The sequence below is a fragment of the Thrips palmi genome, unplaced genomic scaffold, assembly GCF_012932325.1.
Source record: "Thrips palmi isolate BJ-2018 unplaced genomic scaffold, TpBJ-2018v1 HiC_scaffold_7, whole genome shotgun sequence".
Classification (NCBI taxonomy): Eukaryota; Metazoa; Arthropoda; class Insecta; order Thysanoptera; family Thripidae; genus Thrips; species Thrips palmi.
Genome location: NW_023144634.1, coordinates 7939746 through 7955872, shown reverse-complemented (window position 1 = coordinate 7955872; position 16127 = coordinate 7939746). Strand labels below are relative to the sequence as shown.

General features: G+C 44.3%; 1 protein-coding gene across 6 annotated transcripts in view; it reads left to right on the top strand.

Annotated features, from left to right (window-relative positions):
• LOC117652337 (potassium voltage-gated channel subfamily KQT member 1-like) overlaps positions 1–16127 on the top strand; it is a 152988-nt gene that overhangs the window by 115045 nt on the left and 21816 nt on the right. For 2 of the 6 annotated variants that reach the window (XM_034397175.1, XM_034397176.1), the window contains exons 3-11: positions 4855–4989; positions 5781–5863; positions 6317–6486; positions 7353–7481; positions 7948–8058; positions 9334–9518; positions 10630–10713; positions 12567–12715; positions 13690–13779. In XM_034397175.1, the coding sequence (XP_034253066.1) occupies positions 4855–4989; positions 5781–5863; positions 6317–6486; positions 7353–7481; positions 7948–8058; positions 9334–9518; positions 10630–10713; positions 12567–12715; positions 13690–13779 (1136 nt within the window). Of the gene's footprint in view, positions 1–4854; positions 4990–5780; positions 5864–6316; positions 6487–7352; positions 7482–7947; positions 8059–9333; positions 9519–10629; positions 10714–12551; positions 12716–13689; positions 13780–15031; positions 15260–16127 lie in introns of all 6 variants that reach the window. The other 4 variants (XM_034397177.1, XM_034397178.1, XM_034397174.1 and 1 more) reach the window with 3 other exon arrangements.

The window sequence follows — 16127 nt, the reverse complement described above, 5'->3', positions numbered from 1 at the left end:
ATAAAGTATGTAAAAAATTATGCATCACTGTGTACATTTTATGCGTCTTCCTGCATAAAATGTACACAGTGATGCATAATATTATACATAACATATGGACGTTTCTGAGCATGCATAACTATGCAAAAAAAAACCATAAGAATTTAGTGTGTACAAATATATTCAATTGGTGCAGCTTTTAAGTCTTCTGTGGCATCCTAGCTTTTAATATCAAGTGTTAGGTACAATTTTTGTCCGAGACATCACAGCTTTTTGTGCACACGAACTTTTTGTACAAAGTTTGTTTGAAAAACTGTACATATTTGCCCATTTTGGGTTTGCGTTTATTTTTTGTTGTTTTTTTTTTTTCGTACAACGCGAAATTTGTGTCCAATGTGAAGGAAAAGCAGGCACGCGCAAAGTTATTTATGTCAGACCCCGTACTAACTAGCGCGTAAAGGAATCGAGTGTGTACGTCAGATTCGCGGTAACGCCGCATTGAAGTAAAACAAAAGACTGAAAACGCAAACCTGAAAAAAACGGGGGGATGGGGAGGATGCTAAAATAGAGAAAGCCAGGCGAGCTCGGTCGCGGCGCTCCGCTGCAGTGATGCCTGGAATCACGCAATCCTTGTACAATGCGGCAGGTAAACAAACATCAACTTCCTGGCGCAGCGTTTATGAGGCCTGCCTGCCGAGCAATGCTGCCGGCGCCCCGCTCTACTTTGGAGCCGAGCGGAGGAATAGGGCGCCCCACTGACCTATTTATCGCAAGGTTCTCTCGGTGCGTGTGTGCCAAGCGGAATCGGAAAAATGCAGGTGGCCATGGCCAACCTTCTGCGACGAAAAGGAATACAAAATATTTGCCGCCCTGTGGCCTGGAACATATAGCCGTCTGGACATCACTGTGTCACGGTTTGCGCCCTCAGATTTTGATGCTTGGTTGAAATAACTGGTCGAAGGATGGATCCAAGTCAAGATATAAGCTCCATGTTATGACGGTGCACTTTTCTCATCTGCACGTTTATTTCCGTCGAGGAAGCAGATTGATTCTCTTGGCGAGTGCTCCTGATTTCATATGTTGTGTTCAATTATGTACGAGACGTTACGGTTTTTTTTGTGCAGATGAAATTTTTGTGCGAAAACCGTAGGGCGGGGTAATATGAGACAATTTCGGGGTAATACGAGACGCATGATTTTTATCGTTAAAATTATAATGATCGTGGCATTTGATGACTTATCCTTGTCAGACATCACGGCGGAAAATGTTACCAACAAAGAGTAATTAATTTTTTAGAGCAGTGGCTCTCTTTGTGGCCGAATAGCGAGCTCAGAGTGAATCTTACGCAAACCAAACTCCGTCTCATATTACCCCGGCTTGCGGAAACTGCACTATTTCTCTCGTCTTCAAAATAACGTCCAAATTTGTATGAAAAATTCATCTGCACTTGAAACTATTACGCCTTTTGAACACAATCATCTGGCGTGTTCCAACAGGCTTTGGTCTTTCAGGGAGGATCAAGTTTGGGTCTACCCTCAGCCAGAGGATCCGAACCCGAGCCAGAATCCGAGCCAGAATAAAAGAAATCGTAAAGGGTTGCCTGATTACATCAACAAATTGGCACTCTGTCGTGCACCGGGCTCGACGTTTTGTTGGGAGCTTCAATTTCGTGCCACGCTTTGCATTCCTGTGAGGTGACAATTTGAAACGTAAGCCGGCGGCGGAGTAAACAGAGACCACCTCTGCAGATCATAGAAGAGCCCCATCACAAAGCGAGGGAAAAGTTAGAGCCGTCCATACGGACCGTTTTTCGCTTCGTTTAGCCTCCTTTCCATGGCATGAACTTGCCGCGCCGGACATTTGACAGACGAACAGGCCGAGCGGACGGACCGCCTGGTGGGGCGGCAGAGAAGAGGGATTGTGCTGGCATTGGAGCGGGAGCTGGGCGCAGTGCGCTGCAGAAGCAAAGTCTTTCTATTACTCTCATCATCCCCATCCTCTTCCCTGCCCCTTCCATTCTCTCCGCCTCCCCCCCCCCCTTTTTCCTTCGACTTTGCGCGCTCTCCATTTTGTCACGGAGTTGATCCTGGCCTGAATCTCCACGCCTCTTGCCAGCACGCGACTCATCCAATCCTCACCCTCTCTCCCTTCCACCCTCCCTCCTCTCTCTCTCTCTCTCTCTCTCTCTCTCTCTCTCTCTCTCTCTCTCTCTCTCTCTCCCTCTCTCTCTCCCTCTCTCTCTCTCTTTCACTCTCTCTCTCTTTCTCTCTCTCTCTCTCCTCAACTGAACATTAAATTCCCACTGAAGGATTACGTAAAATGACATGTGATATCACCAACACAGTCAGCAAAACAAGTCAACAAAACATAGTCCCATGGACGTCCGAGGGATAGTCCGAATGGCAAGGAATAGGGTTACCAAACAAGGATCACATTTTAAATGATCTTGTCCATATCGAAATTAAGCATGGGTTGACTACTATTTTTTAATCTAATGTCGATGTCTACCAATAGGGTAGTGGTACCTATAATTAAATACTTTGGAAGTTGTGAGGACAAGAAAATATGGCTGCTTTTGCCAAGGTTAGGTGAGTGAGACCTGTCTTATCCATGTTGATCGCAGGGGAAAACAGCAAAACAATCGTTATTTTACAAAAAAAAATCCCTAACAATGGGAGATTTGTGCCGTCAAAGATCAAAAACGAAAATACACGGTTTTTTCTTGACTTGCTTCAATTTATATCCGGCAAATATGAATTTGGGTGGTCAAATTCCTTTCGTTAATTAAGTTTTGATTATTATCTATAAAGTGAGACCTTTCCTACTCGTAAAGGCCGGGGGAACTGGATACATACACACTAAATTCTTATGGACTTTTTAAATGCATAAGAACGCATTTTTTATGCATAGTTATGCATGCGCAGAAACGTCCATAAAGTATGTAAAAAATTATGCATCACTGTGTACATTTTATGCGTCTTCCTGCATAAAATGAACACAGTGATGCATAATATTATACATAACATATGGACGTTTCTGAGCATGCATAACTATGCATAAAAAAAACCATAAGAATTTAGTGTGTATGCCTCCCAAGGTACAAAAACGAAAAACGGGACTTTTTCGACTTTTCCGTTGTTTTTTTTTGTCGTAAATTTTAATGTGGGTGATCTTTGGAGGCACACATCTCCATTGACCCCCGTCCTAAATGGGTCAAACAGGTCTCTTTTGGGCATAAAACTCAAAACTAAGGTTAAGAAAAGAATTTGGCCACCTAAATTCCTATTAGCCGGAAATAAATTGAAACTAGTCGAGTAAAAAGCCGTGTTATCCGAAGTTTCTTTTTCATGTTTAGAGGCATATATCCCCGTTGCCCATTTTATGCACAGCGGTCCACAGGTTTGAAATCATGCATCACCACATAAATTGTACATAGACATTTAGTGTGTGAAAAATATACACTAAATTCTTATGGTTTTTTTTATGCATAGTTATGCATGCTCAGAAACGTCCATATGTTATGTATAATATTATGCATCACTGTGTACATTTTATGCAGGAAGACGCATAAAATGTACACAGTGATGCATAATTTTTTACATACTTTATGGACGTTTCTGCGCATGCATAACTATGCATAAAAAATGCGTTCTTATGATGGATGGATACTGTCGTCGCTTCCAAATGATAAAAATTTCGTCACAAATTCGTGATATTTTCATCGAAGCTCCTAGAATTACTACATAAGCGTGACAACTCTGGAATAAAGACTTTTATGAGTTCTTCTCGGTTCTTCTACACTCCTTCTACTTCTGTACCTCGTTCTCCACTCTCTCTACTCCCTCTCTCTCCTCTCTCATGCCATTTTCTTCATCGCCGGCCGGGGGCGCTTCCCCCTCCCCCCAACTTGCCGTTCCCCCTCACTCCTACTCTCTGCATCGGTCCATCTGCAGGGCGGTCCCATCAGGAAGACGGCGACAACAAATCCCCAGCGAGCACTTCATCCCGCGTCGCAAATTGAATAAAATCTCTATGACTTATGAGAGTCAGCTGGGCCGGTTGCAGTCTTGTTTCGGGCGAAGTCCACTCCGAGAATGTTGTGCCTACGGGTTTTGCCTTGCCTCGCAATTGCACAAATGTGTGCATCTTGTCCCTTTGAGCTTAACTGTTCTTGAATTTTTTTAACACGACACTGCTATATATTTTTGGTCAGGCCCTGAAAGTCTCGCTCAAATTTGGTCAGACAAAACTGCCACGCCACAAGGCGGCAAGACGTAAAGGTCTGACCAAAACTTTCGTCTCGTAACATTTAGGCGCAGTGACTCTCTATTCAAGCTTTAATAGACATAAAATACGATGAAAAATTTTGAGGAATCACATTTACAGGCTTTGTACTGGCTTTGCTGGTGTTAAAACACATTTCCACTACTGCGTTGGATGACAGCACCGATCAGCGACCCTAAGCGACCTGTCCAACCAAACGCAGCGGCGAACTTTTCACGTTAAATACACTGTAAAAATGCGTTTTTTTGTACGATAAATGTTAAGAGGAATACGGTACCGAAAAAGTGTGAAAGTTCCGTACTTGACAGGTACAGACGGTCGCGGCAATTTGTTGACCAGACTGATCCACACTTTTTCTGTACCTTTAATCTCCCAGTGGAGGCAGAAATAACGTTGGCAGAAATTAATGAGTGAATATTCACTGCGGTCTGAAACTCTGCGTGACTTTTGTCGCTGGGTCCAGCCCGCGTGGCTGACAGGCAGGTGCATTGCCGCCCTGGCAGGCTGCACCTGATTGCTGCTAACGAGTTGGCAGCCCTGCCGTCGTGGCAGCGCGTGGCGCATTGCCAACTTACCTTGTTGCTGTTGCAGGTTCTGCGTTGTCTTCACTTGCCTCGTGCTCAGCGTCTTCTCGACTATCGACACCTACGTCGAGATCGCCAGTGACATCCTTCTAAAGACAGAGATGGTGGTCGTCATTTGGTTTGTGATAGAATTTATTTTAAGGTGAGTCAGACTCTTTCTTCCTCGACGCATTGAATTAAAATGCATGTTGACCAATGAGGTACATGATGCGCATTCCAAAGCAGTTTGAGAAAACAAAAAAAACGATGTAGTAAGCATTTCCATATCAAAGGAACTCGTCTATTAAATGGCTATTTATTGTTCAGGCTCAAATTTTGGTGGTCACTCCAAATAATCCAAATAAGACCAGAAACCAAAGGGCGACACTTGTCTGCGTTATGTCCACTCGTTTGATTGCCACTTTTATCAAAGTTGAGATTCCTCAAAGAAAGGTCACAAAACAGCTGTTCTGTGCCGCTTAACTCCAGAAAAAAATTCTTGCAGTAAAACGCACCAAAGACCATCGACCACCAAAATTTGAGCCCAGCGAAATAGTGCCATTTTGAAAGAACACTACAAACCTGACTGTCTACTTTGCACACATTTACAAATGCATGCTTTCAAGTACACACTTACAAACGCATGCTTGACCAAGTACACGCTTAGAAACGCCTATGCTTAGCATGGAGTTATACGACGTCACGCAAGCGTTTGTAGGTATGTACTTGCAAGCATGCAAGTGTGAACTTAGTACACAGTTAGGTTTATAGTATATACTCTTGTGGTTTGTAAACTATCTCAAGTACGAAATTGCGATGGTGACACTTACATGTTGCTTCCATCCAGTACTGCCATACTTCTGACATTCGTTTTTTTCTGTCATCTATCATTTTGCTCCAGTGGGACTGTTTAGTACAATCATCCCTTAACTTATATTTAACGACGATTGCCAGGTTATGGTCGTCAGGATGCCGGTCCATATATCAAGGCGGCTGTGGCCGTTTAAAATTCCTGAGAAGGCCTTTCTGCATCATCGGTGAGAATACTTTGTCTTGCAAATTTGCTCGCGCGTGATAAATTTGTCTTAACATAGGAGTCTTGAGTCTAGCACTGCCACTGAGGGCGCACCTTCCCTGTGAAAATTTGATGTCATTTTATCACAAAAACGTGGATGACATTTTCATCACTTTCAAATGATGACAATCTCATCAAAATTGATGACATTTTCTTCAAAGCTCCTATACTTATTGCATGGGCATGACTACAATGTCATCAATTGTTTTGATGACAGTGTTGTAAGGAAAATTAGCCTTGAAATTGTCATCAAGTGACGACTCAAATTTTCACAGTTTATCTTCAGTCCGGGCAGCAAAGAAGTACGGACGGACGTTCTGTCCTTTTGCCCGTGCTCTGTACATTTTCCGCACCGAATCACGGCCCTTCTTACAGTGAGTGTGTGCCCTGCCGCTAATCGCATTGCCGTTCGCAGACATCATCACTATCCTGGCGTCGCTGGTGGTGCTGTCCATGGGCAGCTCGGGGCAGGTGCTGACGGCACTGCGAGGCCTCCGCTTCTTCCAGATCCTGCGCATGGTGCGCATGGACAGGCGGGGCGGCACTTGGAAGCTGCTAGGCTCTGTCGTGTACGCCCACCGGCAGGTCAGTCTCGCTGCAGCGCAGTGCAGCGCATGCCCCACAGCCACACTGGTAAAAAAGACATTCAGACGGTGTCCTGGCACGTTGTGCACTTTAAAAAAAAACGAACTATTTATATTGGCCTAACAAAGAAAAAAACTTGTCATGACAAAATATTTTGAGCACACCGAAAGAGAACACATACAAAGAAAATTCTTCGCAATTTACGAACTATTTCTTCGTATAAGAAACCATATTGGTTTGTACTATGTATGCTGACAACACGTCGTAAGGTTTTAAGCGCGTGAATTCACACGCTTTCACAATCGTTTCATGCCCTTGAGAACGGCGTGAGACGCTCTTAAAGAGCGTCATTTTAATGCCTTCGTTTTACCAGTGCACTGTCAAATTTATATCGTGAAACGTCTGACCCATTTCCGGCGACACTTCAAGCATCTCTCCGTATAAGGACATACTGTAAGGGGTCTGTATCCCCTTTTTATTTATGCCCCTGAGACGGTTCAACGTCACGCCGGTAACGCACTTTCAGTGTTAAATTCATTCACTGAAAATTGAAAGGCAAGACTCACCCTCTCAGGGGTGCGACATGACTGTCCGACTGTCTGACCGAAAAAAGGTCAGACATCAGCGAGGCTTGCCCTCTTTTCGTGAATAAATAACCTGCCTTATCGGTGATAGCATCTCACACTTGCTGGCGCTGGCGATATATTTTGTTTTGTATAGGTTTTATATATTTTGTTTTACGCCGTTGTGTGAAACTGTTTGACACTTGTATTTGCAGTGTACCAAGATTAGGAGGCCTGTTATGAATCCCGTATGCCGTGCGCTCTACGAGAGCATTTCTTTTTCACCTTTCTCTGTTCTTTCAGGAACTGATAACTACGCTTTATATTGGCTTCCTCGGCCTTATCTTTGCCTCCTTTCTCGTCTATCTGGTCGAGAAAGAAGCAGGCAACAAGGGCTTCGAAAATTTCGCTGACGCACTATGGTGGGGAGTGGTGAGTATCTCATTGGATGTGTTGGACGTGTATAAGCTTAGCGACAATCTTGGACGACATCCTTACTGGTTTCCTCGGAGGAAATAAGATACCGCCACATGCCTTGACTGAATTGATAGTTACTATTCTCAACATTTTGAAATAATTTGCTGTCTCTCACAGACACTCAAATTTTCAAGAATCGGGACATTCACTCTCATTCCAGGAACGTAACGTTAAGTTCCTCGGAGCATTGTGTCACATTCGTTTAAACGTGGATAAGCTAATTTATGGCCCATCCACATCAAAACAAATGTGACACAGTGCTCAAAGGACTGAGACATTTTTCCCCATTCGGCCCACGTAATGAGATACGTATTACGAAGAAAAAGCTCAGTAGGATATTCGGAGTGTAACAGTCGCGTCTCAAGTTTTGACAGTGCATTTCCACCGGTGTGCGGTACCAGTACCATTTTTCGCTTTCCAGATCACCCTGTGCACCGTAGGCTACGGTGACGCAGTACCGTCCACTTGGCAGGGCAAGGTGATTGCGTCGTTCTGCGCCCTGCTTGGCATCTCGTTCTTCGCGCTCCCGGCGGTGAGTATGGCCGTCACAATGTATCGCACAAGTTCGTGTAATTTTAAACGCATGCACATTCTCAACTCTGTGCAAGACCTATGCACAAAATAATCACCCAGTAATTTAGTGTGTATAGATCTTGACACCCTTGATGTTACGATTTTCTTCTATATTACAATTCTATTGTTTTCTTTTCTTGTTATGTTTAGGTAAAAAATCAATTGTAGGTCACTAATATTTAACAGCATATTTGAAGTATAAATTTTAAACAAGTAGCCAAAGTGGCTTTAAGGCATTTAAATATGATCTCTTGACTCCGTTCTGAAGCATTGCAGCACCGTACGTCGTCCTCGTTCACCGAACTACGGCCGTTTCAAAAATAGGCTGTTTTGACCCATAATTGATTTTTTGGAACCAATTGTGGGTCAGCAGCTGTGAAAGCTATCCGCGCACTAAGCCTCGAGCAATTTCTGCAAACTTAGATCAACCTACGTTCCTTCACCTTCACCAGAAGAGAAGGGCGTTCCCATTCACTCCAGAATTCAGTTTTTTGAAAATGTTCACACTAAATTCTTATGGACTTTTTAAATGCATAAAGACGCATTTTTTATGCATAGTTATGCATGCTCAGAATCGTCCATATGTTATGTATAAAATTATGCATCACTGTGTACATTTTATGCATCTTCCTCCATAAAATGTACACAGTGATGCATAATAACATATGGACGTTTCTGAGCATGCATAACTATGCATAAAAAAGTCCACAAGAATTTAGTGTGTTCCAAAAACATCCTCTTTCTTCTTTTTTTGCCCTCGGATAGGCCCAATTTTCTTTTCGAATTTTAAGGTCCTTCTTTGCTGACTATAGGTGGCGTTCTGTCTGGTCGTTGTTCTGATATCCATGGCCATAGTAGGTGACAAATGAAGGTTGAGGGAAGACCCATACCGAAATTGAAATAGATTCGCCGATGCATGGATTTGTAGCGGTCCGTCAAATAAAATGGCCCATGATTGATTTGTGACCCAGACCCACAATTGATTTTTTACCTTATTTGCTCTAACATTGTCTTTTATGCACGGTAAAAACGGAACCTGGTTTTCCTAGGAAGCCTATGGTGGAAACATAGGCGATTTCCAGAGAGTTTCTGGGAAAACCAGGTTCCGCTTTTATCGTGTGCCCGTAAGTCCCACCCCCCCTCCCACACACACACACACACACACACACAAACCAACAAAAAAAACAGACTCAACAAGGTTAGCTGTGCAAGGAGCGTGTTGTCGCTGTCGCAGGGCATCCTGGGTTCCGGACTGGCGCTCAAAGTGCAGCAGCAGCAGCGGCAGAAGCACATGATCCGGCGCCGGCAGCCCGCCGCCAAACTCATCCAGAGCCTCTGGCGGTGCTACGCCGCGGACGAGCATTCCATGTCCACGGCCACGTGGAAGATCCACCAAATCCCGCTACCGAGCCCTCCATCGTAAGTACCATTCAAATGCCTATCGATACCCGCAGCCCGCACTTCAAAATCAAATGTGTGATGGTATACATTTTCACATGAATTCACCCCCACAGGAATTTACTTGGGCACGCACGGGCACCGTCAATTGGTGTGGAGACTCATGTCAAAACAGTCTATGCAGTGAATAGATGAGTGTCTGCTTTTACCAGTGCGCTCCCACTGATGTGTACTTGCCTATTACACTCCTGTAGATATGTTATCGTCAAATAAACTCGTATAGAGGTGTACTAAGCACACATTGGATTTTGTGGGGCACAGAAAAATGTAGGATGACGTCGTTTTGGTTTATTAATGGTGATGTGACAAAAATATTTGGGATGGTGACAAGTTGGTGCCACATGCCAAAGCAGCACAGGGAACTGCGTGGTGTCCACAGAATTAAAAGGGTTATTCACTAACGCTGTGTTCCGGCTTTTAACATCACGCTGATCTCATAACAAAAATTTCACTATCAAAGCGACACTATTTCCTGCACACTTAATATACTGGTTTCTTAAAGAGATTAGCAATACGCAAGGTATCTGTAATTAGGATTGGGGTGGGTTTACGAACAACTTGTTTCCCGGCTAGGTGAGTCTGGGGTGGGTTCACGAACAACTTGTTTCCCAGCTAGGTGAGTCTACGTACACTGGAAGTAAATGTGTGTACTAAGTACACACTTTAAACACGAAATTGCGTGCTCAGTACTTAGACACGTGGCTTGTCAGTGTAGATGTCGCAGCGTTTCTCGATTTCGATAATGCCGATAACTGTAGACAAGACCCATAAGCCCGTAGACCCGTAAGTTTGATTTTAAAACATTCGTTGTTAGCATTGGAATGCGTTCATAAATTAGGATTTGTCTGCTACAAAATCAGGCGCACACACACACACACACATATCATTTAGCGATTTTGCACTCGATAGCCGAGTGCATCGATAGCTTTTCTTCATTGCATGGGGTGTTCAAAGCTTCACTATCGAGACGCGCACACACACACAAACCCATCCTCTCCCTGACCTGAGACTCATGCTCCGTTCCTTCTGTGTTTGTGTTTTTTTCCTTCGCGTTAAATTAAATGGAAAAAAGGATCAAGGCCCAAGAGGGGTCGGAGAAGGCAGGGCCAGGCAACCTGAAGAAGATGCAGTCCCAGAGCTCCTCGTCCTCCTTGGTGTAAGTCTAGGTATCTCTTCAGCAACCGGCCTGTGCGAAGAGAAGAATGTCACGAGTCGAATCAGTTCCGGAAATGCCGTCCAAATTTAGCCATCCTTCCCCCGTGAGGAGTTTCACTTCGCACAGACCAGTTCCGTAGGCTTTACGTAGCAATGCAGCTAGTTTTGCTGGCAAGAAAACCAACAACGAAATCAATGGCCCTAATGTTTGTTCGCAATAGCCGTTACCGGTTGAGGGCGTCCCGGATGTCACACGCCGAGGGGTCATCTCCGCCTTTGTCTTGCAATCGGCTCATTTTCAAGCTGGTCAAGCTTATCCTTCCCCTTTTGTGTCTTATTCAAATCGTAAAGTGAGCATACTTTGCTGACTTCCCGCTGAACATGTACTGTATAACCCCCTAGCGCGACGGAGTTTTCCACGTTTCCTTTTTCCTATACACCTGTCTTTCTTTCCTTTCTCGATCGTCAACCTTTTCTTCCTAACGAATCCATGTGACGGTTCGTAAATGGTCTTGCTTATTTAAACCACCAAACAAGCTGTAGCATTTTTAGTGCTGCTCAGCGATAACATAACAGTGTACCTAGCACGACGGGCAGCCTCATGGCGCCCCCTCTGCATTTCTTTTCACATTCTAGTATTTTTAGACTCTGTACATACTTCCTAAAACGCTTGCGATTCTAGCCGGAAATAGTGGCCAGAGCTTTATTTGGAACACTCAATAATAAAAAGCTCATTCCAAATTTATCTTTTTTGTAAAAATCTCAACCATGGGGTTACCTTTGAAATTTTGAAAGGATTTGTAGATTTTAAATTGACTTATGCTTTTGAGGGCTTAATAGGGTAGGGTTGAAGAAGCAAATTGGAGTAGTTAATTATTGCAGAATTTCATATCTGTTCTAAAATTACTTGGAGGCAGGGCGAAACGGTCATCATCTAGTCTTATTGCACAGAAGGGCAGCCCACGATTTCCATGGGATTCCCATGCACCGTGAGTTTCCAGAAGACATAGCTTAAAATAATTAATTCGATACCTCCTAATAACAAACACGTAGTTTGGTTACGGGTTTCAACACTCACACAGTTTGAGCAACGAGACCAACAAACACGTAGTTTCGCGGCCGTTCGGGAGTCGCGAGTAAACACTCACGTAGTTCGGTTCAACAAACACGCAGTTCCATTTTCTACAATATTATTACTGTGTAAGTCGTGTGATCACTATAAGGCGGTAAAAAACAGTCACAGTGACAGGATTTAAGCTTGGAAACGTGTTTAGAGGCTGTTTTCAGTGAAAATATAGTAAAATACAGCATGGCGAACAGCTTCTCAAAGTACTTTCAGCGTGTCCCTACCGACAAGACTCTTCACTATTAGGTGAAAAGTGACTCAAAACATAATATTATGTAAATTGTACACCCTCCATGAATGCCCAATGTCCATTTTCAGTCTAAAATAAAACACTCGATTAAACTACGCGTTTGTTAGCCCGTAGCAGAAAACTACGTGCTTGTTGCGTCTTCTAGCAAAACTACGTGTTTGTTGGCCTCAATACTCAAAGAACGTGAGTATTGAAACCGGTGATCAAACTACGTGTTTGTTATTAGGAGGTATCGAATTTGAAAAAAAAAGAACTTTTTGCAAATATATCCCGGAGAGCAGCTTTGAAACGCACCTCCCAGGTTTTGCCAACTATGTAATTTTCAACTGTGTCTTTCGCCTGCAGATTGTTGCTGCTAACCTAGACGTGATGTGACCGCCTTCCTCGTTGTGCTGCTTGTAGTCCGACTAGCCTCTGCATACTGACCACGCTCCGGCCGCCCTTGTGTGCTTCTCATTTCCAGTCGCGTCTCTTCCAGCTTCAAACACAACGCGTCCTTCGTGTCCCGACTGCCCACCATCCGGCGCCACAAGAGCACGTCCTTCCACCACTCGCCCTCCATCGCCAAAACCGGGGCGTCCAACCCGAGGGGCTTCGCTGAGTTCAACACGTCCGTCGAGAACCTAGGTGAGCACACTGTCAAAAGTTGTTGTCGCTCCAGGACAAAAACGTGGATGACATTTCCATCCTTGTAAAATGATGACTATTCCGTCGTTCATTGATGCCTTAAAGCTCCTGCACTCATTGCATGGGCGTGACGACAATGGCGTTAATTTGTTTGATGACATTCTTGTAAGGAAATGTAACCTTAAAATTGTCATCGAGTGACGACAAGAATATTACAGTGCACCGGTTGAATACTAACAAGACTCCTAGACAATAAAAGCAGCTTGACGGCCGCGCTCTAGGGGAGTCTGTCTATGAATTTGTGGACAGCTAGGATTGCATATTTTTCTGACACGATTAACGGTGTGCTTGAAAGTCACGAGCTTCTATATTGTTCAATCGTAGACTGGAGATGGCTAAGAAAAGTTCACCAATGTAACGTCGACTTACCAGTGGAGTATGGATGTTTGAGGGTGTCAAAGACAGCTCATAATTTCAGTTGTCACCAGTTCTCCACTAAGCTGTACTTCAAGTCACAAAGTGCCTGTAATACTTTACTTGAATTTTGCTTTTATTAGTATTTTGTAAACGTTGCCAATTTTCTTTGCTTTACGATTATATAGTAACTTTGACACATGTTACTCCAGGCACAGCTACGGGCATACCTCTAGCCAATCTAGCATTCCCTCCTCTATGCGCTGCACTGGGGCCAGTAGGGTGGCACTTACAACTTTATTTAGAATTCTGTCGCATAGAAAAAATAAAGGGATGTCATTTCTCGTAATTCTTGTATTTCAAACAGTAAAGAATACTTCATGCCATTGCAGCATAAAATATCAGTGTAAAATTTTTCTTCTGCTATTCTTCTGGATGACGCCCAAATTTGCTTCTTTTCCTAACACATGCTAACAGATTAACCTTCAGATTTGAGACTTCACAAGTGCTTTTGTCAACATTTTTTTGTAAGACTCTGAAAAGACAGGTGATTTTTGTAGGTGGAGGCATAAACAGTCATAGGCAATTGAATGCCAGCCACAGTGAGGACTCAGTGGCTGACACAGGAATATCCAAGAAAAACTCGGATGGTAAGTTGGTTATCCGAGAGGTCAACGTTCATTCTCCCGTCGATGTGTCTTTTGACTGTTCGTCTGTAACTGTGTTTCGCCATGCCTGTTTCATCCGCTCCTGTGAGGCAGAACTTTTCAATCTTTAGATTTAATTTGGGTACACTGTACCAAAACAAAATACAGCTCCAGAAATAAATCGGCGTTTCTGCCTCACAATATGCACTTTATTTTCTAGATACTACTTTGAACGTCGCAAAGCTGAATGTTTGTAGCTTGTCTAACGTGGCTGTTGTACTGTCTGTGTTCAGTCTTCTCTGTTGTGGACCATCGAGCGATGACTTAGAGCTTCCTTTTTCCGCATGTTAAACTAAAGCACGTGCGAAGTGTGCGCATTTGTGTCATAAACCTCTTAGTCAGGTCTTTGTGGGCCGTAACACGATTCACTTTATCACAACTCAGTGCCCTTTCCAAGGCATCGACCGTCGACTTCTTGAACGACTCATTGTCACATCGATGAATTCACGACCCATATCATTGTCTGCCGCTCTAGATGGCTGCCTACTTTGGCAGTGTACTACTGCAAGAACGCATCTTTCTTGTCTTGCAGACGTCACGTCCATAAGTGTATTATTCTGCATGTTGATTATGGGGCGCTTTTGCGTGCATTAAGTCTCTGAAAGTTTAATTTTTTTTTTCTTTCGGGCATTCCGGCTGGCGTGGTGGCTTGTCCACCCCGCTTAGGCACGGATCCAGGGGAGGGAGTGGGGGATCCTTAGGTACTAGCCAGGCCGCCTTGAAGGTAGGCGAAAATCACGTCTCGGCCCCAGTGAGTCGACAAAAATGAGTACGCACTGCAAAGAAAAAAGCTTCCTGTTCTTTCCAGGTCAAACGCGGATCCAGAGAGGGGGGTGGAGCACTTTTTGCTATTAGAACTATGCCTTTAAAGGGCGTTAACGATTCACGCCCCTGGATCGTCGTGAATCGTAATAACTTCTATGCAATATGCTAATGCCCTTCCAGGCATAACCTTATTATGCCCTCAAAGAGCGTGACAGACTGTTCACGCCCTACAGGGCGTATTTTTAATGCCTTTGTTTTACTACTGTACTGACAGGGTCAAACAATGGCTTTCTACTTACGTTTTAGGCGGCCATGTCTCGTGGGGGGTGGGACCCCCATTCAGCTCCTCTGTATCCGTGCGTCGGCTCAGTTCCCGACACCCATACACCTACAGACACACACACAGGTTGTTTTGCCCTGGACTGCGCAGACAGTAGTGGTAGGAACGGGATGGCCCACCGACACTACAGCGACCTGGAGCTAAGCCCCAGACGCTGCTCTGCGAGCGCCGCGAGCGCCACGGTGCTCAAGATGGGCGAGGCCACGGCGCTGCCGCTCGTCCTGTGCGGCTTGCTGGACGCCGCGCCCCAGGACGACGAGGACGAGATCACGACGCGCTTCCGGAACCCGACCGCCCTCATCTTCCACCCCAAGCGAAGTACGCGTAACGTAGAGCGTAGCTGCGCTGTACTCAGCGAATGTGATGCCATATTCGTTGAACTGCCGATCCAAGTGTGGGGCAGTCTCATACTATGTGGCGTGAACCAAAAATGTCTCTCGCTTGCAATCGTAGGACGCCGTCTGGCCCACATACTAAATTCTTTTGGACTTTTTGTCCATAACTATGGCCACATTTGTACATACGAAAGTTATGTACACGGTAAAAACGATACCTGGTTTTCCCATGGGCTTTCCAGGGAGATCCTGGAAAAAGCCCGGTTCCTTTTTTTACCGTGTACCCATTTGTACGTAAATTGGGGACAATTTAATGAATGCTTAAGCACAACATGGAAATATTGTCAACTTATGTATTAAATTGTACACAGCCTGCATATGTACAAATATGGCCATAGTTATTGACAAAAAAAATACATTAACATTTAGCGTGCACACTTGCAATCAGCGGCCCCGTGGCATCGAAGCCACGAGGCCAGCAACGACAAAATGTGTGGGACAAACCGTGTCTCGCACATCCAGTAAGGGACTTGAGGGTCTCACAGATGTGAGCGTGCGACATTTTAGTTGACGCCAAGCTGCCTCACACATGGATTGCAGTGTAGATTGTGAATTCTGTGTCGTTCCTTTTAACATGATGTAACATTTGTTTGAATGTTGATCACTCGTGTAAATGTTATCACAATGTCAGAAACCTGTCTGAAAACCTGATCAAAATTCGCGCACCTCTGAAAGCTGAAAACATCTCCTGACATTCTGTAGAACTCACACCATCAATATCAGAGTAAGTTTTCAGAATTTCAGCTTTCAGAGGTGCGCAAATTTTGATCAGGATTTCAGACATGTTTCTG